Source organism: Solanum stenotomum, chromosome 12 (assembly GCF_019186545.1).
Source record: "Solanum stenotomum isolate F172 chromosome 12, ASM1918654v1, whole genome shotgun sequence".
In the NCBI taxonomy this organism is placed as follows: Eukaryota; Viridiplantae; Streptophyta; class Magnoliopsida; order Solanales; family Solanaceae; genus Solanum; species Solanum stenotomum.
The window spans coordinates 28,523,393-28,550,282 of record NC_064293.1 but is presented as its reverse complement, the minus strand read 5'-3'; the positions used below and the strand labels follow the sequence as shown (position 1 = coordinate 28,550,282).

Genomic DNA, 26,890 nt, shown 5'->3' with positions numbered 1-26,890 from the left:
TACCTTTATAGTCATTTTTTCAATGCATTGAATGTACAAAAAATTAATCAAAAATATCTTTAAACTATGTGAAATTGAACAAAGTATTCTCCATTAATACTTTAGTTAAAAAAATGTCCCTATTATTATTTTTGGATAAAAAATTACACTTTTTCTACTACTTTGATCCAACCATGCCTTAATTATTGCTTCTAAAGGAATGCGTTTAAGTTAATGCTAGTAATAGGTTGTGCTTTATATACTTGGCACCAGCTATAGCTCCCTTACTCTTGATTTTTGAATCACAAACTCCAAAACCAACACTGATACTTTTGGTTAACTAACTAACTAATTGAAATAGAATAAACAGGATTTCTGCAATAAAGAGAACTTCATGGATACACATCTTTAACTGTAGAATACATTAGACAGCAAGACACATTCTACAAGCTGACTCACTTATGTATTTTAATCATGGACAAGGCAAAGAGAGGTTGCTCCTTGTTCAAGAAAATACATTGATCAGAAGACTTTTCACTGATTGCTAGATGAATAAAACCTACTCCTTGGACAAAAACAGAACTACTACTACTACTACTACAACTACAAGTGTCCTGCTACAATGGACATCATTGTTCCTTCCATATCCTACCAGTAACTCTAAGCTTCAACTCTTTCCGGTCTCCACCAGAAAAGAAGAGCGCCATATTACGTTGAATGATGAGGCCATCAAAACTGTCTCGAACTTTACGGTGACTGTCCCTGATGCTTCTAGGTACCCCTTGCCAAATCAGCTTCCTTCCGTTGCCTCCTACTTCAAGACTGTAGCTAAAGTTCTTTGCCGATTCATCATCACCCATGAAACGTAAAAATGCAATATAAACTGGTGCCATTCCAAGTTGAAATGCTTCGAAGTGTAAACAGAAGTACTGACCAAAGCAACTGAAAACCTGGAGGAAAATTTTACAAGAGAAAAATTTATGATGTATTCAGATATAAACACAAAAGGTACAGGACCAAAAATTAAGCAATAATATCTGCTAAAATCATCTAAAACCACCGTGTTAGATTCCACACAGTGACCAGGGAAGTGCACAAAATAGGTTGCATCATAACATATAACCAGTTGAGTATAATCCGACAAGCTACGCATCACTCTCTGAAGCTCATTCTCTTCGTCATAAATAATCCGTTTTGCCGCAAAATGACCTAGACCAATAGGGAAATTCATTGGGTCTTTAGCTGGGTAGCCAAGTGCGGAACGGATGATTGCTGAAAACATTTAAGTAGTAAGCTCATCCTAAGATGAATGCTCTCCCATTCTGACTTCCAATTACTAGTACATTTAGGGGTCGTTTGGTAGAGTGTATAAGAACAATGCAAAATATGGTGTATTAGCAATGCTTGCATTAGTTATGCCTGTATTATTTCTTATACACTGTTTGGTTTGATGTATTAGAAATAACAAATCTTGCATAATTTCTATTAAAAAATGTGTGTTTACAAAAATACCCTTCACACTTTATTTCTTTGTACACTTCCTTTGCAACAAGGTTCTTCGCTAAAACATTAAAAAAGATTTCTTTGCTAAAACATTATTTACTCCTATTCTTTTTTTTTTTCAAATATAAAATTAAATAGTTGTTACTATATTGAAATAAGATTTAAAAAAGAAGAAGAAGAAGAAGTCAAACTTCTTCACATTTTTGCCACTATATTTCCCAAACTAAAGTTTACCAGCAACATACTTTGAAGCAATACTTCACATGCTCAAATTAACGTGTTCCTTGGGATTATTACAATAATGATGCATTTGATGAATTTTTTCCGAATAATCAAAATGTAACAGCACCACAAGAGTACAAGGACTACTCAAATTGGAATTTGCCAGTTCCATTATTAGTAGATTTTCCAAAATGAATTTCATCAATGGGGTCAAAATTCTTCATCTGTTTATAGATCATAACTCTACAATTCTGGATCAACAAGAACAGCAGGCACAATTGGACACTTTGATTGCATTCCAAAATGGTTGGCAAACTCTAAATCGTTGATTTTGATAGAGAAAGAATTATACCCAAATTGTGAAATAGAGGTAGAAAAATCAAATAATAATGAAAGATAAGAGTACTAACCTTGTGGAGATGAGCAAACAATGTTTGATTGAGCAGAAGGAAGAAGAAACTCAGTCTTAACTTTCCATTGACAAAGTACAGAGTAGAGGAAAAGTTTCTAAAACAAGTACTACAGAAAATATTTTTTTAAAAGGCTTTGAGGGTAGTTTTGTAATTATATAATCTAATGCAAGTGTTAAAGTGCTATGTATTACTAATACCTAGAATTTCTTGGTATTAGTAATACACAACTTAATACACAATATAGTGTATAACTAATGCTTGCATTAGTTATACATGACATAAAATGTACCAAACAAGGTATTACTAATACACACACCTAATGCATGCATTATTTTTCCTAATACACTCTACCAACAACCCCTTATTGTACCTACTCACTCCAGAAAGAGACCCCCAAAAGGCATGCAGCGCAAAGATGGGAGGTTGCTCAAAGTTTTTCCTGGCTAAGGTTCTCCCCAAAAGAGAAAAATTCACAAAAAGGTCCCCTAATCTGGTCAGATTATCATGTCCCTTGCTGTAAATATGATGCCAAGTATTTGATCATCCAGATTCTAAAGGCTCCCCAAAACAACAGTCATTTTGCAATGGGCAGCCAAATTACAAATCCATTTCTGTAGCCAAATGCCTTACCACTGAGATAAGAGTATACAGTGTTTCGAACAAAAGATTGAAGGGTTTCCAGCTTATACAATCATGCAAATCGTTAACTAAAAGTATAACCATAAAAATAAAAAAAATAAAAAACCACCAAGCTGCTACCCACATCTCCCACATTCTATTTTCTCCAAAATTAAAGGCAAGTAATATGCTACAAGTATAAAATATCCTGACCATATAATGTGACCCATAAAAAACAAACAATACAGACAAATTTTCACCAGATATGACAAACAAGAAAACTATTGGTTGGGAAAATTATGGCTTCAAGAATAAGACCACGGAACTACAATATGGTTCCAGCATTGCATTCTTAAACTGGATTAACAACCTTAATCATTTGCTCTTCCCAAAAATTAGTAAATCCACTTAGCAATAAGAACTCTCACATAATATATTTTATGAACACTAAGGAGGCATTAGCACGAATTGGATAAAAGACCGTGTCATTAGAAATATAATTAGCTATGTAACTTTAACCCAAAGAAAAAAACTATTCATTTGTTTTATGAACCAATATGTTCATTCATGTGCAACCTCTTGGGTACACCTGTTGGTATTTTTATCATCTCATGGATAAGAGTATATATCCTGAGTCATTCTTATCCGTTTTAGTTTTAAGTACATGAGTGATCAATCAACTATTCCTCAATCCAACAAAAACTTATTGCACCAAAAACCTTCAAAGCGCTATCAATACATCAAACTTAATAGAGACTTCCAAATAGAGCTGAAAGTCTCCTCATCATCCAATTTAAAACACTATATAATAAAGGCAGGAGGAGTTTGAAATTTTTATTCGTTCATTTTATGAACGAACTGAACTTATTTTGTGAAAAGTAATATTTTCCCCCCGATCATTACAAACAAAAAGTAGGGACGTCAAATAGAACTCTTGAACATCTCAACTGAAAAAACTAAAATAAAAAGACTTAGTCAGTCTCAAACTCACAACCTAAAGTCTATGTGCCCATGCTTCATAGCAAAGAAATCACAATATTACCATTCTCCAATACACAAATCTAGCACATATCATAAATTTTTGTCAGAGCTGCCTAATTTCTATTAGACTTAGACCACAAACAAATCTGAATTGAATGGAAGAAGAGCAATCATACTTACTGTGAGCATCCATGTAGCATTTTCCACTTCATGGGGATTTGACTTCACATAGCGATGGTTGAAAGTGCTTCCCATGTGCATATCAACTTTGTGATCATCTTTTAAATGGGTAACTATATATGGTATGTCGCCAATGACAGTGCACTCTGACCCCGCATAGGGACAATTATAGGGTCTGAACGAGCATTGTGATTCATGCTTTAGCTTGCTGTAGTAAGGAATGATGCCTATGCATCCAAAGCTCTGATATTTACATGGGAGTTCAAGAGATGCAGCAACCTTCTCCAATGCAAGACATCGGATATTACCAAGTTCATGCCTACATGTTGGACAGCGATTATGAACCCTAGGTTTGCAACCAGAACATAGTGTGTGACCATTGGAACACTGCAATAGGGCAAAGAGATAGAGAAGAATTAAATACTGCAGATGCAAGAACAAGAGAAAATGATAGCAGTCCTTTATAATAAATAGAATAGCTATGCCAAAGAATTAAGGATATCACTCCACTAATTGTTAGTTAGTGTGAATCAGTTCTCCCTCTGTTCCAGTTTAAATGGTACTATTGGGAATCAAACAATGTTTCTTTGACAATGACTATTTCAAATACGTTCTAAATATATTTGACAATATAGAACTGATTTCTTGTTACTTTTATACAGTTCCAGAATATGTAAAATTTATTCAAAAATTAATAAGTTGACAACAACGGCCCAGTCCCAAATAAGTTGGGTCAGGTTATAGGTTTATCCAAATAAAATTCATTCCAGACCAACAATAGACGAAATAAAATTAAAATATAACAATGTCCACACTACCCTTGTAATCTACAACCCACCATTGAAATGGAGGAGTATTTTTTTCACTAACGTCTCTAAAAGATAAAAGAGATAAATGGGACCATGTAAATTAACTTCATTCTACACTATTCTAAAAGAAGAAACTGATGAAACTACCCTTTTTCCTCTTAACTTATCTTTTACTTTTTTTTTCATTTGTTTATATAAAGATTGAAACATCTGTAAGAGCAAGAGGATAAGAGAACATTTTATTTTTGTATGTAACACTAAGCAAAGGCTAGTAAGGATGTCAGCATTTATCAGCAAAAAATCAGATATTCACACCTGATGGATGGGTGGATACATAGCATTTAAGCATACAGGACATTCCAATAATTCACGAACACTACTGGAAACAGTCACATTAGGTTTTGCTGTATGTTGAGCAGGCTCATTCATATGTTCACCAATGACCGTGCAGTCTTCGTTTTGTGGAGGATGAATGACCTCAGGTTGACATCGCAAGTCATCAAAATAAGGACTTACAGCTGTCATTGCTCTTATAATGTTGTTAATCCCTGCATATGCCGAGTATTCCATCAAATATGGTTATATACCTCCATAGTTGGTGATAAAATAAGCATGCAGAAGTTGATAATAAGATACATCTTTAAATTTTCAGTAACACCTCATATGATGCAAAATAACTCAATTACTTGAGAGTATATTTGTTTTCAGCAGACAGGGTCCAGAATAATGAACTTTCTTTTATATGACTGTGGGGTCCTGGCCAGCTTACGGGCACCTCGACCAATTCTACTTGATACCTAGTATTTTTTTCTCCGCTGGGATTTGAACATGAGATCTCATGGTTCTTAACCTTCTTCATTGACCACTAGGCCACACCCTTAGGTGCCCCATAATACTTAACTTTAAAAGACACAAAGCTACTTACACACAGCAAAACAACAACACATGCTCCATTACAGCTTCATTGATTTGACCATCAAGCTACACACTGAGTTACCCAAAGAAACGGATATTAAAATTCTCTTTATCCAACAACATCCAAAATGATATTTTATTTACCTTTAGTGATGTGATTTTCTCTTAGAGCTCATGGCTCCAACTAACAGAACAAGAAAGAGAGAGAAATCCCCATTTTACAAGCAAAGGCAATCAATTATTTATAGTTAAGTTGCCAACACTGTATACACCAAAAAACCAACAGTAAACAATATTAAATTACCCAGGTCTACTTATCTTCATCTGCTTAGGTTCAAAATGGTTTATTTTCTGAAAGCACAATTTAGAGTTTTAGGCATTCTTACTTTCACAATTGATCTCAACCATGCTCTCAAGTCTTTTCCGGGTGAATTGACTCGACAAATAAAGCACTAAATTGACGAACTATTTCAGAATATAGAAATGCCAAAAACAAAGCAGATTGAGCAACAATCCAAGCGGACACATTCGATACAGTAACACAATCATCTCTAAACTACACAAGATCACAATCAATTAAGCCAGACATTCTTAAATATAACCACCACTAGGTGAACATGTAAAACAAAAACAAATTCAAAATAATAACTGAAAGTCATAATCCTCTCACAAACCCACATATGCACTCTCTAGGAAAACCCACAACCCAGCAAAATAATATCTTACTTCAGCAATAATAAAAAAGAAACAGGGAATGAAACTATAGTTTTTGATTTTGAGACATGGGAATGGAAAAAAAAATCTTAGGAGGAAGCACAACCCAAATGGGCCTAACCCGCAAAAATCCGAATTAGTCGAGCTCCAATGCAGCAATCAGACACCCAATGAAAACCAAAAAATCACCCAAAAATAATAAGAATATATACTACATGGCATTTTGAAAAGGGAAATGAAATATGCATACCTAGGTTTTAAGCTGATGCGGATCTAGAAACTCAAAACCCCATTAAAAATAGGTTAAACCCTGAAGAAGCTAGAAGACTTGCCATTTAACCTGGATTTTTTTCAAAATTCAAAATGAAGGGATTTTAATTTTCAAATTTAAAGCACAAGGAGAAGAGAGAGAAATCTCGAGAGAATACAAAAGAGAGAAGAAGAGAATTTGGGGAACTGGAAAATTTAGGGCCCGCCCGTGTTTGCTAGTTGAATGTGAACTTAAGACAAACAGGGTTTAGTAAATAGGCAGTAGGCGCCAAATGGGGGGGGTTTGGATTTGGTGGAGAAGAAGAGAGATACACTGCCCCTAAATTCTAGAGTTATTTTTGGATAAATACTTATTTGTGTTTGATATTTAAATTAAATTGTAGTATTTGAATGTTTATTTGCATTCGATAATTACCCCAAATTTTTATTAGTATTTGTGTTTTCTAATTTTATATGTTCACCGATAGACACTAAAAATGTGTAAAATGTTCTTTTCTAATCAAAGTATGAAAATCAAGTTACATAACTAACATTACCTAACCTATTTGTAACCCACCTAACACCCCACCTCCTCCCTTGCCCATTCCACTCTGACACTACGAAACCAGATGCTCTTGAAACAATATTATTTGACTTATTTATCAAATACTAAAAAATAAATAAGAAATTCTCTTTCCTTTTTTGATAAAAAACAAAGGCTACATAAACATGACTCTTAACTTGGCTTCAGCAAATAACTATGCCCTCCAACTTTGAGTGTACACAAATAGACATTTAAATTTGTATAAATTGAACAAGTTAAACACACGTATCTTACATGACATACACATTTTCTTTTAGAAGAAAGCTTTAAATGAACCAAGTAGATGATTTAATAGTTCTCCTTTTCTTTCTACACATTACCTAGACCAAGGCAAGCAATGAGAAAACTGGACATAGATCAGCTATAACATGCATTAAGACGGAAAAAAAAAACAAGTAGTGCACATTCCTACTACTGTCGAGCTAATTTATGTGCAACTTGATTAATTCGACAATATATTTGTCACCTTCAAATACCTCCATCAGTTTTATAGGATATCGGTCACCTACTACTAAAAAATAATATTATGTACTATCATTCAAGTTTAACTACTAACTAGCCTATTGTTTTTAATCTAGTTGTCACTAGAAATCAGGGGCGTATACAGGAGGGGGTCACCGGGTTCACGTGAACCCATGGTCCCCTCCCGAAATCATATATAGTAGTGTTATATTTTTTAAAAATAATTAAATACAGATGCGTGAACCCAGACTCGAAGTATCATATAATGTAGTACGATGATGATTGGGTGCACCTCTCTAGGTGAGGTTAGAAATTTGAATCTTTTATCTATCTTGTTTTAGTTTTCTTTCTAAGATTTTGTAACTGGTTTGAATAAATAAAAGTTAATTTTGGACCTATGATATTAAAATTTTAATGATTTTCAGTAAAAGAATTTAACCGATTAAATTTATGTCTTAGATCCATCTTTTTGTAATAGTGCACCCATTATCTATAAATTCTGATTACGCCTCTGACTAGAAAGTCATCTTTATTCGATGACTTTTTCTGATGGTATTTTCTGGTAGCAAGAGAGTAAAAGAGGGGGAGCTTGTTCTTCTTATGTTGATTATGAAACCAAGGCACGTAAACCTTGTTCTCTGTACCTTTAACTGTAGTTGTTTCAACAAATGGAGCTGGATTGTTTGACTTGTCTCCTAAATCATGCATAGGGACCCACCCAAATCATTCTGGATTCATCAAGCTTACATACTTGTACCCATTGCCCGTCACAGCTCATAAACACCGCTAATAATTCTCCTTCATCACTTTCCGCTCTGGCAACGCTTAGTAGATATAAGCGATTTCTAAGGAAACTGGTTGCTGATTTATTCTTTACTCGCTTACTAAAAAAATAGATACGACAGATTCTTAAGATAAGATTCTTTACTCGCTTACGTTTGGCCATGCGATATTGTATCATGATATAGAATTATGAGATGAAATTGAAGTTTTGTTTGGACATGCGATATGAAATTTTTGTGTTGTAATTTTCTCATAAACATAAAAATCTCATAAGTTGTAAAACTATTAAAATAGCTCAAATTGTTTATTCAATCTTATCAAATAAACAAAAAATTATAAAATCGCATAATAAATTTGTAACGACCCACTAGGTCGTTTTGAGAACTAGGACTATTTTGACTCTTCTCGTAAAAATTAAATCGAAAACTTGGAATATTCGATAGCTACTAGTATCTAGTTGATGAAAAATTTATTAAATAATTAATATAGTTAATAGTTAGTGGGCCGGATGAATAGTTCATTTAGTACCCTTTTATATTTGACCCATGAAATTAAGCTAAGTAAATAAGGGTTAATAATTTCTTAGTCATAACTCAAAAATAATAACAAAAGGGCAGAGAGCAGCGGTTGGCTACGGGGTTACGGTGGTTTCTGGTAAACACTTCAATTCCTTCGATTTGTATATGTAAATTGTGCAATGCTCCTATAATAAATTCGTTTATTATAGAAAGTGATCCGATTCCTTTTATATTAATGCTATTGGGAAGGGTTGGCCAGAATAGGTGGAGGAACGGAAACCTTTTTAGCAGTAATTAATGTGATGATATCTCTTAGGGTGAATATACAGTGAGGTGGTTAATTTTTGTTTGGGTTGAAAGGAATGGAAAGTGGAACAAATCTGGAAGGTGATAACGTTCCTTAGACTAGTTTAGGAATAGAGAATTTTTATGCTAATTTTAAAGGGTAATCATTGAGCAATGATTAGGTATAATCATTGGAAAATGGGTAATCATTGGCAACAATATGTCCGCATAATGGAATCTGTGTAGTTCCATTGGTTATTATTTTATTTTGTTTCGTGGGTGAGGTTACAGGTGAGTAATTATTGGCTTAAAATTTAATTACTTTTATATAGTTATTACTCTTGAAGTTTTAATAGATGGGATATAGGTAACACATTTTTGGTGGTATTATAGTATATGAATATCATTAGATTCATGATATTTGGAGGATTGAGGCTTAATCCTAGACTTGAAATTTAGCAAATATATTTTGACATGTAATTATATCAAAATTAGGAGCTTGATTATAGATATGAGTGAGTTTTGGGTCTAGGATAGACATATAATGATATGGGTTTCTATGAACTCGCATGTTTACAAATATTTCAAAATTGGTAGATTGGGAACGTTCTGAAGCTTTGAGAAAGGGGAAGGAAAAATCTTGAGGATTGGTGGCACGTGTTCGGCTTTCAAGGTATGTTAAGACTTTTAGACTTCATTGAAGGACATTTTCCTAATTAAAGATTTAAAATTCAGAATAGACAATGGGTAAGGGTGAAAGATGGGGGTCTCGTACAAATGGTGTGACGGGCATTGGTACGAGTACCGGTGTTATAAAGGGAAAGTTTATTACTATAAAATGTGGATTTTAATCCGAGAATGCCAAAGCATATGGGCATTAGCTGATATATTATTGACTGATTATTTTGTGTGATTGTGTTCTTATTTGAACCCATATACTTGTGATGGTTGAGGTGGTTATGTATTATGCTGATATTTGATTGATTGAGATGCATCATCATCCCTTTTATTTGAGATTATATTGTGCACATGCATTGACATGAGATTGAGTATAAGTTGGGCACATGGAAATCGTCCGTGCTGGGGATGGTGAGATGTTAAGATTATATTTTGGGCACGTGGAGATCGTCCGTGCGGAAATTGTTTGATTTTATGATAGTGCGTTGAGATTGTATGCACAGACACGTGGAGATCGTCCGTGTCGGTATATGGACCTCGCGAGTCCCCCATGGGTCATGAACTCTCGATGTATTTCCAAGGAGTATCATGTATATACGGTTGAGAAAGTACTTGACATTCTGAGGCATATCATTTCATGGTGTCTCATTGCACTGCATCTCATTACATCATTTATTATTGTTGAATTACGTGCTTTATTGATGGTTGTAATTATGTGAAGTTGATTATCCTTATTTTGGTGAACTCGACTGGTAAGCGTACTATAGACTTGTATAAGTAAAAGACTTATTTTTGAATTATTAAACTCCTGTCACTACTTCTTCGTTGTCGGTCTATGAGATATACTGGGTACACGTGGTTTCGTACTCATACTACACTTGTTGCACTCTTTTGTGGTGCAGATTCGATTCCGAGTACGAGCACATTTCGTGGAGCTTGTTGAGTCCGAGCTTGGAGTATCTTGGAGTTGTGGTGAGCTGCTTGGCTATTCCGTGTCCCACACCTCCTTCTACCTTTTATTTATTCTGTTATTTTAGTATTCAGACAGAATATCCCTTATGTTTGGATTGTCATTTAGTTTCAGACTTACATCATATTTAGAGGCTCTTGTACTTATGACACAATTTCTTGGGTAGTATTTTAGCTTTCCGCGTTTCGTATTTATAAAGAACTTAGTGTTGAAAATTTTACTCATTGTTTACCCTTTTTACCTCATTAGTTAATCATTATTGGTAAATATGTTGGGTTGGCTTACCTATTGGTTGGGAACATAGGTGCCATCACGACTTGTGAATTGGGGTCTTTACAAAATTATTACAAAGATATTTGTTTTCCACTTAAGTAATTGTTTCATCTAACTTTAATTTAATTTTTAAAAAAATGAACATAAATTGTAGTGTACTAGTCTTTAATATAATCCTCCCATATAATACCGATAATTTTCTCACATTGAACTTGCATTTCTCAATCATGTGACCGAGAAGACGAACCAACATTGTTACTTTGAGCCATTTGTTGGTCAATATCATCCGCAACTATATTTTCATGTTCATAGACCATAAATATTTCTTCACTTTAACAATCGGTTGGTGTGAGTTGAAGTGACTATATGTTGGTGAGAATAATAAATTTTATGTCGGTGAGAATAAGAAATTTTAAAAAGTAATGATGTGATTATAAATTTTATTTACATATGAAATAAATGGTTAGTAGATATAAATGTAGGGTTATTTTAACAAAATATAAACTTGTGGGTCAATTTTTGTATTAAAAATATCTCAAATCATGATATGGAATTACCATATAATTCCATATCATGGTTTTTGGAGAATATGGTATCACCTCTCATGATATAAAATCAGCGTAAAATCGCATGTTCAAACGCTGATTCCATCTCACGATACCATATCGTGATATGATATCGCATGGCCAAACGCCTACTAAAAAATATAAGTTAAAAATCTACTTTTTTTTAGGATAATATTTTCTTGTCGAAATTATTTTCCTTCCTACTAAAGTATATAATAGTTAAGTATGTACTAAAATGAACTTATATTAGCTTATAAGTAGTGACAAAAGTTGCAACTGACAGCCATTTGGTGCGATACCACTCGCCATTGAATGTATTATTTTAAGTGGCGACTTCATTTGAAAACTTTTTTAGGTGACGACTTTATTATATATTGCAATAGAAGAGAGAGTGTAATGCGATGGATTGAAGTCCAGACTTCTAGATGTAAGTAAGAACACAAATGAGCCGACTTTTCCAAGTAATGAAGAGTGACAAAGACAAAGAGATTTGTTATGGAATTAAGAGCTCGCTCCACATTTGTTATAGTTAATATATTTTATGTTTCCAGTTCAAGTTTGTACTAATTCTATACAGATGATAACCGGTGTTCTTAGGCTCACAGCTCTAATGTCACTACAAATAAACCTTTGTAATGAGCTTAATTCCAACAATCCTTATGTCGCCACAAGAAATCTTTTGCGGGCAACTTTGCCAATTTTTGTTGCAAAAATAGACGTTTTTCTTGAAGTGAATCAAGAAATAAGAGAAGTCATTGCTATGTTTACCAAAATAAAGTTACTTTCGTATTTATTTTTAGTTATTTTTCTTAATAATAAAGTATTAAGTGAGACCCAGTAATAATAAAATGAGAATGGTGCAATTTAGTAATTGTCAAATATGAAAGAAACACATGAGAGGCCAGCGAGAGAGGGCAGAGAGTGGAGAGAGATGAATTGTATGTGTATATCTGTCGAATAATTATATATATTTCACTGATATACATATGCATTTGTCTGCCGAGGGAGATTGGGAGATGGAGGAGAGAGAGGCAAGCGAGAGAAGTGAGCTAGAGAGGACATAAATGGAGAGAGGCTAATTGTATTTGCATATCTGTCATATATATGTATAATTTGTATTTGTATATGCATAAGCGACATAATTACAACTAAAACTAAGNTGTTTGGTTGGGTGCCCCCTAGGGTCACTCTTTCTAGCTGGGCTGGGAGTGCACTGCTGGCTGGGTGGAGTCTGATGGATTATCTTAGTTACTTTGGGCTGAGAGCCCGATTTTCTTCTTTCTCAGTAGACTTAGCTTTTCCATGTACCTGTCGAGCTTATGGGGGTTCGTTCAGGTTTTATTTAAGCTTGTGTACGAGTGTACCTTCTGGGCTTATGGGGGTCCAGTTAGGTTTAGTCTAGTTGTACTTAGTTTGTTTCTGGTATGCTCATGTGCTTTCTTTTCTTATCCGTTTGACCTCTCTGTGTCTAGATTCTATCCTTTCTTATTGTTTTTACCCTTTTTGCTCAGTCGGCCTATGATGCCTACTGAGTACCTGTTGTGTTGGTACTCATGCTACGCTCTGCATCTATTTCGTGATGCAGGTCCCAGTACCAGTTACCAGCGGTGATTAGTTCCAGCCTCCTTTTGCAGTTGTGATTCGGAGACGAGGGCGAGCACTTGGCGTTTTGGGGTTTGTTCTGTCTCTTTCTTTTGATTTAGCTAGTCTTGTTGCCTTTGAGACACGCTCTGTTGTGGTCCACTTTTGGGACTTGTACTCTTTATTAGATAGCTCTGTACTAGTGACTTCCAGGTTCTGGGAGGGATTTCTGTATATATTTATTTTAGGTTGCTTCCGCTTTGTTATCCTTGTTTAGATTATTATTTTCGCTAGTTTCTACCCTTTTGCTCATTGCTTGATGTTCTGGGTTACGGGTTGGCTTACCTACTGGTAGGGTATAGTAGGTGTCATCATGACTCGAGAAATCGGGTCGTGACAATGTGGCTCCAAAAGAATGGGCCTCTTAGGATAAGATGACATTGGACTTTAGCAAATTGGGCTCATCTATAGCCCAAATCAATTAATTTTGACTTTAATCAAATTCATATTTATTGGACTTGAATAATTAGTCCAATTATATTAATCTATAATTTATTTGGGCTAATATATTTATGAATTTAATATATTCCGAATCATTTTATAAATTTATAGTCAATAAATTTTAAATGATTACAAATGCCCCCTGCTTCAAGTCTTGTCGGGACATTTTATTTTTTTAAAGACTAGGCTTGAAGTATTGACGAATTATTAAATCTTTTTTTTTTAAATTAAATTATATCTATATAATTATCCGTGCCACGTACTGCTAGCACTTTTTCAAATTTAGGTCGCCGCATGATTCTAGAGGAACTACGTTGGGGAGACAACATTGTGCTTGAAGGTGAATATCACTGCATTCCGGGATACTAGGAATGGACAGAAGATGTTTTAAGCAAAAATAGGTAAAGTCTAAACAATGCTTGTATTTCTGATGCTGTATTTGCTTCTCTTTTTACCTATGATGGGAACTCTAATATTATACAAGCCTTTTATGAGGCTTGGTGCCCTCAAACAAATACATTACTTACATCTATTGGAGAAACATCTATATCTCTTTGGGACTTGCATATTCTAGGTGGTTTGCCAATTAGCGGAGTCTCTTACGAAGAAGTGATACCTAACTCCACGGAACTTACAGGTTTGGATGACAAGAGGGAAAGATTTCTTCCTCGAACTTGCGAGTGTATGTTTGCTGCCTTTCATCATCTTAAAGAGAAAAATAATGGTAATATGGGGGTCTCTTTTAATGAATGGATACAATTTTGGTGCAAGAAAGATCGCAAATATGAGCTAGCTCCCCCAAAGAAAGAAAAGAAATCTCGACGTCTGTCATCTACTCATAGTCCAACAGGTGAGATACCTACTGAGATAAACACATGGTCAAGTACTCAAGAGATGGCATTTTCTAAGCTTGGAGCGAAACACCAAAAATATGAGACTTATTTGACGGCCTTTTTGTCATGTTGGTTATGTGCCTTTGTATTTCCGTCTGAAGAAGGAATTTCATTCGGCCTGAAACTTTCAAGATAGCAAGCTTAATGGCGAATGGTAAAAGGGTTAGCCTTGTGGTTCCGGTCTTAGCAAGCATATATCATGGCTTAAATAAAATTTCAAATTCTTCACAGTTAGACCATATAAAAGTTTGTTTTCCCATCCACTATGTTTATGATTGGCTTGCTTATTATCTCAAGACACACTATCCGCTTACTAGTGGACCTTCTCTTCCACGAATGGTGGTATATTATGGGGAAGGCGCTGCAAAGTACTTTGACAAAGATGAGGCCAGAAAGCGTGTCCATCGAGGGAAAATCATTGTATGGAATGCAACCATGCTTGGTAGGCCTCACCCAACTTATTATATTGATGATGGAAAAGCACCAGAGTTGGAGCTAGCTTATTTTATGAGCCTTCGTTTTAATTATCTTCCACTGAGGAAGGGAGGTTCCTTTGTCATTGAGTCATATAGTCCTCACCGATTTAGTCGCCAATTTGGTTTTCATCAAGATATTCCTGGCTATTTAGAAAATGATATTCGTGCTGAGTCGCTTGATGAAGGCCTTAGATATTGGCGCATTTGCATATCACGTGCAACTATGTCTAAAGCGACATTTCCTCCTGCGGTAACTTCCGCAAAGAAGCTTTATACTACCCAATATTCATCTTGGTGGGAGAGATCCTATGGAATGGTTCTTGAGGATAATTTGGATGTTATGTCAAGACACCACTTGCTCCCCAACATCAAAGTAAGAAGCTTAACTCCTCTAAGGTATCTAAGAAAGAAGTAGTTCATACTTCTACTGATAAAGAGAAATGTCCCCAATTTCTCTTCTCTAGTAAACGGGCCATTCAAGAAACAAGCAAAACTAGCAAGGATCGATGTTGGAAGAGGCAAAGGGTTGAACCATCTGGGGCTGAAGTTGTTGATTTAAGAGTCGTAGAAGTTCAGAGTGTCGATAGTCCTTCAAGATCAATGACAATTCAGAGCGACAAGGTTTACTTTTTTTTTTTGTGTGAATAAAATAACTTTGCTAACCCACTCTTTTCATGTGTAGGTTAACGTTGCTGGACATCCACTAGGATCGCCACATGAGATGCCACAAGCTAGCGATGAGTCTACTGCAATATCAAGACCTAAGGCACAATCAATTTTAAATATTGAGCAAGAGCAAAAGACATCATCTACTTCTCGTGGCCAAACTTTAAAAGGGTTGACTCCTAATTCAAATGAGTTTTTCCGAGTTCTTCCAAAGAGTAATGGAGCTATGTCTGTCTTCGAAGGAAAAGGTGTTGTTCAACCACAAAAGAAAGTACATCTTGGGTCTTTGGGAAGAGATTTGTGGAAAACTTTACAGAACTTCTCTAGACAATATTTCATTTTACAAAGATGATATTTGTGAGATTTTCAAAGAGATGAGTGAGATGAATTTATTAGATCTTTCACCATTAAAGAGCTTAGTAGATTCTCATTTTGATCATGCTACTTCTTATGATCAAGAACACTCTAATTTTGTTGACAAGGCGCATGAAGATAAGAAGATGGAGTTGATTTCCAATGCCAACGAGCGTCTTGAATTGTTCAAAGTAGAAGAAGGTGAGAAGGCAAAACATGTTTCTTCTAACAAGAAATCACTAAAGAAGGTTAAGCGGAAGCTAGCAACTTTACAAGGAGAGCGAGAGGGACTTGAAACTGTTTTAGAAGTTGCTAAGAAGAAGGTTGAAGAGGTTCAAGCCAAGATTTTAGCTACAGAAGATGAGATATCCTTGTATGAAAATATGAGTTTATTAACGCTTGAAGATTCAATTCGTTTGGAACAGAAAAGAGAGTGCTTGGAGGCTAGTCGTCAAGATTTGACTAACTACAAGTTACGCTTAGATTAGGCTTTCTCTTTTTTTTTTCTTTAGCATTTGATTGATGTTTTAGACAATTTTATAGTTATGAATTTCTTTCTTTCTTTTTTTTTTCATATCATGCATTTTTATTGCATAATCCAATTTGAATTTGCTCTTTAATTCTTGATTCCAAGCTTTTAGTAATTCAAAGTCATTCCATATTCCGCATGCCAATAAGAATGAATATAGTGCAAGTTCCACATTTTTTAGTTTGCACATTCAAACTTGCCCGATCAATTTTGTGGAATTTAACTCGTAACAAGTTTTAGGGTCTTAACTTGTAAATTCATAGAATTCGAAGACATTGACTTGTAACTTGGTTGATTTAAGAGTCTAACATGCGAACTTGTAGGACTTATCATATTACTTTGTCGGATTTGAAGACTTCAACTTGTATATATAGAGGATTCAAATACTTCAACTTGCATATTTGTCTGAATTTAAACACTTCAAGCCTACTGTCAAAGAAGCTCATATTTCATAAGGGTTTGCCCCCATCTATTGACCATTCAATACTTCGTACAAGTCTACAGTTTGATGAGGCAAAAGATAAAACAAAATACTTACTGCTTTGACTGACATGTGACAGATCAAGTGGGAACATGTGGTTTTTCGACACTCATGCAACTGAACTTAGGATATATTCTAAGCGCCTACGTACCTCAGTAAAGAGGATCAAGTCACAATGTAGTTCTGGGGGATTGAGTGATTTTTTTGTTGTTGTGCCGTACACAGTTTATACTCTTACGGGCCAGGAGTGACATGTAGTTTAGGTTCGTACCTTAAAGAGCATCATCTTACTTCAAGGGTAGTACCTCTTTAGGAATTTTGCATTAATAGGACCAATCCTTACGCCATCTGCATCAACAAGCTTGTAAGCACCATGTGAATATGCTTCTTGTACAACATACGGTCCATCCCATTTTGAGGTAAATTTGCCCCCAGACTTGTGCGAAGTAATAATGAGTCTTCTTACAGTAAGAACTTGGTCTCCAACTTGGAAACACCTCAAGCGAACTTTCTTATTGAAAGAACGAGATAGACGAGCTTGATAACATTCAAGGTTTTGTTGGGCTTCTATCCTCTTTTCGTCAAGTGCTTCTAACTCAGCAAGACGCAGTCGAGTATTTTCTTCTTCAGTGAGCAGGACTACTTAAACTCCGAAAGCAAGTGAATATGGTGTTGCTTGAGTTGGTGTGTGGTATGCTGTCCTATATGCCCACAAAGCTTCTTCCATTCTTTCATGCCAATCCCTTTTGGACTTGGAGACAACTTTCTTCAGGAGGTTGCATAGAGTCTTATTGAATGCTTCAGTAAGACCATTGGCGGCAGCATGATACATAGAAGATTTGCGCTGCTTGAAACCAATGAGATGACAAATTTTGTTCATTAACTTGTTATCAAATGGCTTTCCATTGTCTGTTATTATGTAGCGAGGTATGCCAAAGCGATAGATGATATTCACTCGAATAAAATTTGCAACATTCTCTTTCTTCACTTCTTTAAGAGCGACAACTTCAACCCATTTTGAGAAGTAATCTGTTGCAGCCAAGATGTACAAGTGTCCACCAGAAGATTTTGGTGGTGGTCCCACAACATCCAATCCCCAAGCGTCAAATGGCCAAGATGCGATAGTTGGGTGCAATACTTCAGGCGGTTGATGTATGAAATTTGAATGAAATTGACAAGCATCGCACCTCCGAGCATAATCTAAGCAATCTTTCACCATGGTTGGCCAATAATACCCCATCCTTTTTATGTGAAAGTGGAGTTTCGGTCCAGATTAATGTGATTCACATACTCCTGAGTGTGCTTCTTGCAGAGCTTGAATTGCCTCTTCCTCTCCCAAACATCGTAATAGTACACCCTCAAATGATCTTCTATATAATGTGTCCTTGTAGTAAAGGAAGCGAGGTGCACGACGACGAATAACAGTCCTTCTCCTTAGATTTTCTGAAAGTATCCCATAACACATGTAGTCAATAATGGGTTGTCTTCAATCTTCCTTTACGGCTTCAGAAACAGCAACGAGATGCTCAAGCTCATTTTCTATATATTCTTCCTCATTTGGCGGTGGTACTATCCATCTTTGACAAATAGTAACTTGTGTTTGATAAGGAAGGGTTAGAGTTGAAGCCAGGGCAGCCAATGCATCGACTTTCTTATTTTCCGTTCTACGCATATGTTGAAGGGTTACATCTCCAAGCCATCCTATCAACTTTTGGGCATAGCCATGATAAGGACTCAATTCGGGCTTCTTCATCTCATAACTCCCCAAGAGTTGGTTGATCACCAACTGAGAGTCACCAAAGACTTGTAAGTGTAATTGCTTCATGTCAACGGCCATCTCAAGTCCAAGTATCAATGCTTGGTATTCAGCGACATTATTAGAGCATCATTGCTTCAAAGTAAAGGAGAATGGTAGAATCTCTTCTTGCGAAGTGATGAACACTACGCCAGCGCCAACTCCGCCACGATGTGCAGCCCCATCAAAGTACATTTTCCAAGGAGGTTGAATTTCAATAGACATCGCATCTTCATCAGGAAGATCATCAGTTAACTCCCAATCATCGGGTATCGGATGGTCTGTCAAGAAATCCGTTAATGCTTGTCCCTTCATAGCTTTTTGAGAGATGTACACAATCTCAAACTGTTGGAATTTGAGGTACCATCTTACTAGTCGGTCACTAAGGACAGGTTTTGACATAACAAACTTGATGGGATTTGCTCTAGAAATGAGGCGGACAACATGCGCTTGAAAATAATGCTTCATCTTTTGAATTGAGAAGACAAGTGCCAAGCACAACTTTTCAATTGGCGAATAGTTCAGCTCATTCGGTGTCATCGTTCTACTTAAGTAATAAAGGGCGTTTTCCTTACCTTCACTATTCTCTTGAGCTAGTAGGGCTCCTATAGACCTTTCTTGTGCCGTGATGTAGAGTATCAATGGCTTTCCAGGTATAAGGGCTGCCAAAACTGGAGGTTTCGCTAGATACGATTTGATACTTTTAAGGGCATCGCTACATGTTTGATCCCAATTAAAAGGAGCACCTTTCTTCGTGAGATGACCGAATGGTTGGCATCTTCCCGCTAGATTTGAGATGAATCTCCTCAAGTAGGCTAACCTTCCTTGGAGACTTTTTAACTCATGAATATTTCGAGGCTCAGGCATCTTCGATATTGCATCAACTTTGGCTTGATCAATTTCAATTCCTCGATGTCTCACAATAAAGCCAAGAAACTTGCCAGAAGTAACTCTGAAGGCACATTTCAATGGATTCATCCTTAGTTGATATCTTCGGAACAACTCAAACACCATTCTTAAGTCTTTCAAATGATTACCCCTCCTTCTCGACTTCACCACCAAGTCATCAACATAACATTCAACATTTTTATAGGGTAAGTCATCAAATATATTTTGCATAGGCCTTTGATATGTGGCACCAGCATTCTTTAAACCAAATGGCATCACTTTGTAGCAATAAATACCCTTAGGTGTGCAAAATGCGGTGAGTTCTTCATCCTTTGGAGCCATCCGGATTTGATTATAGCCAGAAGAACCGTCCATGAATGACATCGCCTCATAACCAGTGGTGGCATCAATCATCAGCTCCGGAATGGGAAGAGGAAACTCATCTTTAGGGCATGCATTATTAAGATCTTTAAAGTTAACACATACTCGAATTTGACCATTCTTCTTCCTCACAGGAACAATACTTGAAATCCATGTAGGATATTTGACCTCACGAATAAAGCCTGCCTCAATGAGTTTGTTAACTTCATTTTCTATCAATGGAATCAAGTCTGGCCTAAAGCGTTTTTGAGCTTGCTTAAACGGACGAGAACCATTTTTGACTGTCAACTGATGGACCGCTACTTTAGGATTCAATCCAGGCATTTCTTTATAACTCCAAGCGAAGACATCCATATATTCTTTGAGTATATTCATATAAGCGGCTTCTTCATCAACTTCTAGAAAGGCACTCAAGTAAGTCGGCCTTGGGTCTTTATCAGTGCCAAGGTTAACTTCTTTCAAATGATCTATTGTGGTCTTTACTCCTTCTTCAAGTTCCGGTGGAGCATCTTTAGCATCTTCCTCTTCTAACGGATCATTGTCATTGACAGATATATGACAAGGCCAGACAATATCTTCTAATTCTTCATCAATCTTCATTTGAGGCAAAGAATCATACTCATTTTGGATTGTAACATGATTTGAGGAGCCTACACTTTCTTCATCTTCCTCGCGCTCCTTAGTGTAAACCACAGTGCGAGCCTTTGCCTTGAGTTCTTCTTTCCACGAAACCACAAGTTCTACCCGTCGCCTCATTCTAGAAGGAATTAAACTTTTGAAATCCTTTCGAATCAAATGTGAAGCGGGCGTTGTAACTTTTTAATAACTTCTCATATTCTTATTTTTCTTCAATGGACCTAACCTCTCAAACACAGAGGTTCTTGCAGGCGATTCTCCAAGTCGATCAAAGACGGAAGGCTTTTTGTTGGGAGTAGCGACATCATCTTCAAAAGTTATATAGTTATTGCTTGCCCTTCTTATGGAAATGCGAATTAGCGGCGGTTGGCTATGGCCTAGGCATTCACGTGCTTGCCTAGTTGTATCTTCTGATTGAAGTCTCCCTAACATTGATGGCACATTAGGGTTGTACCCAACCTTCACAAATAACTTGTAAGCATTGGGATCAAAACCTTCTCTTGTGCGAATTGTGGGGAGTGTCATATCTCGCACTTGATTTTGAGCAATTAACTTTCCTTGCAGCTTCGGAGGCAAGTTTATTGCATCGATCCGTCTTATAGGAAGAGTTAACCCTCTCAATGCATTTTCTTGAAGGTTAGATGATTGATCTTCTTCTTTCTTCACTTTTGGAACATAGCGAAGTCCAGAAGTCAGTTTTTTCTTCGAAGATATGATCTTCCCTTCATTAAGATTGAGACAAGGTTCTTTAGTGTCAATTTTTACCTTTTCAACAGCTACATCGATTCTTTTGCTTATGACCTTATCGGACATGATTGGTTTTTCATCATTAGACTTGGACCCTTTAACAACATAACTTTTCAAATAGAATTTCGCATCGGCAAAGTGTGTCTCAACTCCGGTGAAAGGGTTATCATCTGCAACTATCTTCTTTTTAATTCCGCCTTCAAGATATTTCAAACATTGATAGTAAGAAGATGAGACAATTCTATTCTCATGTACCCAAGGCCTGCCAAGTAATTTATTATATGACGTGTTTGCGTCGATCACATGTATCCATGCACTTGATTGCAAATCTTCCATGTGGATCTCTAATTTAATAGAGCCTATGGACCTCTGTCCCCCTTGATTAAATCCTTGTATCAACAGACGACTTTCACTAAGTTCTCCAGTCGTGATGCCAAGTTCCTTCAATGTGTGGATAGGCAAAATGTTGACTCCAGATCTTTCATCTATTAAGATTCTATTTATCTTCTTCTCTAGCACGTGACCCATCATATACAAAGGACAATTGTGTAGTGTTTCCCAAAACAGAAGATCATTATCTGTAAATGTGATTTTTGTATCACATGCATGTACTTCATGGGAAGGAGGTTCAATAGGTTTTTCAAAAGGTGAGGAAGTCATCATTGACAAGATTTCCCTTGTTGCCTTTTCATCATCACTACGAGACACTTTTGGTGAAGATTCACTCGTTGTTTCCTCTTTGTCAGTAGAATGCACCTTCGTTGTTTCTGCTTTATCAGCATTGAAACATGATGCCTCGACATTGTCTTGAGTAGACTTTATGTCGAACGAACTTGGTAAGAATTCCTCTAGAGTCATAGGACGTCGGGGTTTTTGGTAGTGATGCACTTCTACCTTTGCCCTCTTTGGGCGTTGGATTGATTTCTGCTTCTCCAATTTCTTCACCATTTTCCTTCTAATTGGTTGCTCGGACGATTCTTTTTGTAAGATTGACTTGTTGCGTCTTCGCCTAGTCACAAGAATCCAGCCTTCATCACTATCTATATCATCTTGAGATTTATCTTTCTCCAATAACTCCTCTTCATATTTTTTAGGGCCAAAGTCATCTGCGGCCCCTCAAAGTTATCCTCATTATTTATTTAGACACCTTAACTACATCTAGTACCTATTGAACACCTCTACCACCCCGAATTTGAACCATCTGAACATTTTTTGCCTACATGGCACATTGTTTGTGATTCACCCAAAATAGGCGCGTGGGAGGTCTTTAGTTAGGCATATTTTTGTGGAAAACATGTTCTTTCTTCTTCCTCCCCTCTTTGCCAATCACTTCCTCAATCACACTAGTTCACCACCTCCATTCATCAATCTTCTTCCTCATTATTTCTCCGAATACTTAACTTTTTCCTTCATCATTGTTTCATACTAGGATTGGTGGTACATACCTTCATTGTCGCCATGGCAGCCACCACCATTATCGCCATTGAATTTGTAGAGACTTGAAGTTTGGAATTTTTTCTTTGTTGTTAAGATAGTGTTTTGGTGTTAAATTGATGTAGATTTGTATGAATTTTGTTAACAGATTTTCCTATTTATTTTTTGCTTTAAATTGATATATATTTATGCGAATGTAAGGGTGTTCTTCAATCAAAAAAAAGATCAACTATAGAACTCAAAACAAAATCCGACTTAACTCAATTTTTTCTGACAATGTCCATCGGAACTGATTAATTTTCCGGCGACTTTCCGTAAAAAATGGAACGAAGAAGACAGTTAATTTTTTTTATTACCTATGACCAACTCTTCCACAACTCATCAAAAATAGCAATAAATTTTTATTTTTTTGCTTGAATTCTTTGTTGCAGATGAACCAAGAAGGTTCGAAAATAGCATATTTACAGTAGGGGTTGTCGTGTTGGGGGTGGGGCACCATAGAGGAAGAGGAGTTTTGTGCTCTAATGGAATAGATACAACATTTCTTTTTTATTTTTAACTTAAAAATAATTTCTTTTTTCTTTTACTTTATAACTTATTTTTAAAATAATTTTTTGGACTAAAAAATACCAGATGTCGGTATTTAATTCGTCAAATAGTCATGTCATCGCGAGTGTATTTCACACACTTTATACTTTTAGCTTATTGTCAAAAAAATGTTCAAATGGTTCAATTTTGAAGGGGTAGAGGTGTTCAATATGTACAAGTCTTAGTTAAGGTGTCTAAATGAATTATGCGGACAACTTTAAGGGCCCGTTGATGACTTAAGCCTATTTTTCAGAGATATATCTTTGGATCGGATCGAGCGAGCCGAACGTGATAGAGATCTGGTTAGAACTAGCCTTCTCATCTTCAAATACAATTTTCTTTTCGTTAACCAATCGCATTACTCTATCCTTGAAGACAAAACATTTTTCGAGAGGATGACTCACAAGTCTATGATACTTGCAATAATTTGGGTCATCAGCTTTTCCAGCTTCATCGGGTCGCTTCATCTCTGGCAAGTCAATGATCTTTAACTCGAGCAACTCATCAAAAATATCAGAAACGTCAGAATCTAAGAAGGGATATTTTTTCCTTGCATCTCCCTTAGTGTCGACTTTTGATTTGAACGTGCTTGGAAAGCCGTTCTCACATTTTGCTTCATGCCCTCATTCGTAGTGATCTTCGCAGGCAACACATTAACATTCATGGATTCTTTATTGTCATTGCTAGGCACAAATTTACTCCATCTCTTGGGTTCCTGCTTGTCGCCTCCTTTGCGAGGGTCTCGAACGTACGTCATATCTTTTCCAGCAGAGGACATGCTTAACTCCATATTATGAGCGCGAGTAGCTAGATCTTCGAAGGATTTTGGTTTTATTCCTTGTAAGATGTAAAGAAGCTCCCAGTGCATTTCTTGAATACACATTTCAATTGCAGAAGCTTCACTAGGCCTATCCTTGCAATTTAGGCTCGCGTTCATCCATCGATTTATGAAATCCATAACCGGTTCATCCTTCATTTGGCGAGTATTTATGAGTTCTACCATGCTCATTGTACGCCTTGTGCTATAGAAACGATTGAGAAATTCGTGCTCTAGTTGCTCCCAACTATCACTAGAATTAGGTTCCAGATCTGTGTGCCAATCAAATGCATTTCCTTTTAGAGAGCGGACAAACTGTTTGACGACATGGTCTCCATAGGTTCCAGCATTATTACATGTCTCCACGAAGTGAGCAACATGTTGTTTTGGATTTCCTTTACCCTCAAATTGTTGAAATTTGGGAGGTTGATAACCAGGCTTTTTGAAGTTATCAATTCTCGCAGTGTATGGCTTGGCATACATGTGAGAAGACTTGGTGGAGACTTCATACTTATCTTTGATAGTTTCTTCTATAAACTCTTTCAAGCGATCAAGTGGGATCATCCCTTCAGAAGAAACTGGCATCTCATTAACAATCGGTGCTTTCTTTGCAGGATCTCCAATCTCTTGAACTTCAACATATTTTTCGGGTGCATGACTCGCTTCTCCATCTAAAAGTCCTTCCATTCAATCCATCAACTTATCGATTTTAGACTCTTGGTGTTGTACATGTTTTGTCAATCCTTCAACCAACTTCGTCAGATTAGCGAGTTGTTCATCAGAGGAAGAAGCAGCAGCCACCATTGTTTGCATGATCATTGGAGATGTAGGAGAGTAGCATGGATTATCGCATAAGTTGATCTTCAGCGGACTTACATTACGCAATGCACGTGGAGGTGATTCGTTAGTTGAATCATAGTTCCCCCTTGTGGTAGAATTCTTGGAACCAGATTGTTCAAGTAGAGCCAATGTCTCCTTGATCTTTTCAGCAATACTGTTTCCTCCTTCCAAAGCATTTGTGGAGGAACTCTCTCTTTTTGGAGTTAAAGACCCAAAAACAGGAGTTGATGCGGACGACACTTGTAGTGTTTGTTGTCCTAGCGTAACAGCTTTGTTTCTCGTAACAACTCCAAAACTTCCAAAGGTAACATCAAGAATGTCTTCAACTTCAGTAGAGAACTTGGAGCTAGTGGCCTTAGAGGCAGTTGATCGAGACTTGTTCTTCATGGAAGTCATCTCGATGTTGTTTGATGCTTGAAAAGTTGAGATGAGAGGTAGAGATTGTCCCACTGGGCGTGCCAGAATTTGTAGACAATAAAATTCGCGTCGAGAAAACAATAATCAAGAACGGAAAATTATAGCAACAATGGTATTTATTATTTCAAAGTGCGAGTGTTACAATCTTTATGATTCCTCTGAATTCGCCTTTTCAAATATGATTCAAGGGCTTTAAAGCTTGATCTTGAATCTTTGATGAATTTGAGCTTTGAACTTTATCTTTGATCTTGACTCTTGCTTGAATTCAAGGGCTTCGAGCTTGTTCTTGAACCTGATAGTCTTGATCTTGATCGTTCTTGAACTTAAATGCTTGAATTCTTAAACTTGTAGCTTTATAGAGAATTTTATGGCGTTTGTACCACGGATTTTCTCTAGCTTCTTGTTTAGAATTTTCTGTCTTCCTTCTGAATTATGAAGACCCCTATTTATAGTTTTAGAATAGAGGAGTTGCGATTGGAACAGGATTCCCTTCGGCCAATCAAATTTAAGTGACATGACATATGAGCTTTATGGAGCGGGCTTGTCATCTTTGACATATGTCATGATCCTATTCGCTTCCTGTTTGACTTGGTATGCCATGTCTTGGTGTCTTGGTACTATGTCTATCTTGAATCGATTTCAGTATTTACTCTTAGCGTGGATTCAAAAATTTTGCCGTTTCGTAGTTGATGTTGTTGTTTCTCCATTTGGGTTTGTCTTGTTATTTTCTTCTCGTCCATTTACTTGAATGTCGTCGAATCCATATTCTTTATTTTCATCGTCTTTAAGCTACTATTGATGCTATTGGATTTTCAAGATGAGTGTCACGACCCAAATTGAGTCATGAATGACACCCACACTTAACCTCCTAAGTGGGCGGACCAAGAAATCTAAACCCCAACACATAACAATAATTCAACTACGAATAACAACCGTAACGCGGAAGCTTCAAAACTTATTAAAGTAACCAATCAAATAAACCTCTAAAGTCTATTACATATTATCCCCAAAATCTGAAAGTCATCACATCAAGGACATATAATCTCTAAATACTAAGTCTAAGAGTATCAAAGACACCGAAATAAATGAAATAAAACAATTTGTGTCCGAAAACTATGGACATCAAGTCATGACCGAGAGAATC

General features: G+C 36.4%; 1 protein-coding gene and 1 pseudogene across 2 annotated transcripts; one reads left to right on the top strand and one right to left on the bottom strand.

Annotated features, from left to right (window-relative positions):
- Nucleotides 1–331: 331 nt before the first annotated feature.
- Nucleotides 332–6,893, bottom strand: LOC125848068 (E3 ubiquitin-protein ligase DIS1-like). 2 transcript variants are annotated; one of them, XM_049527862.1, is made up of 4 exons: nt 6,585–6,893; nt 5,021–5,253; nt 3,897–4,283; nt 332–929 (listed from the first exon to the last, which is right to left on the bottom strand). In XM_049527862.1, exons 2-4 carry the CDS (start codon nt 5,228–5,230, stop codon nt 609–611), a joined length of 918 nt encoding a protein of 305 aa, XP_049383819.1. In that variant the 5' UTR covers nt 5,231–5,253; nt 6,585–6,893; the 3' UTR covers nt 332–608. The 2 variants fall into 2 exon arrangements, with proteins under 2 accessions (XP_049383819.1, XP_049383818.1); XM_049527861.1 differs by lacking the exon at nt 6,585–6,893 and having other exon boundaries at nt 5,021–5,275.
- An 8,503-nt stretch (nt 6,894–15,396) lies between these two features.
- Nucleotides 15,397–16,681, top strand: LOC125847289 (uncharacterized; annotated as a pseudogene).
- The last annotated feature ends 10,209 nt before the right edge of the window (nt 16,682–26,890 follow it).

Excerpts from the sequence above, each read along its gene's own strand:
- LOC125848068 (XM_049527861.1), bottom strand. The coding sequence starts at position 5,275 with ATGGAATACTCGGCATATGCAGGGATTAACAACATTATAAGAGCAATG. Across the intron at positions 4,284-5,020 it reads TGTATCCACCCATCCATCAG|TGTTCCAATGGTCACACACT; the intron begins GTGTGAATATCT and ends GCCCTATTGCAG. Across the intron at positions 930-3,896 it reads ATGCTACATGGATGCTCACA|GTTTTCAGTTGCTTTGGTCA; the intron begins GTAAGTATGATT and ends ATTTTCCTCCAG.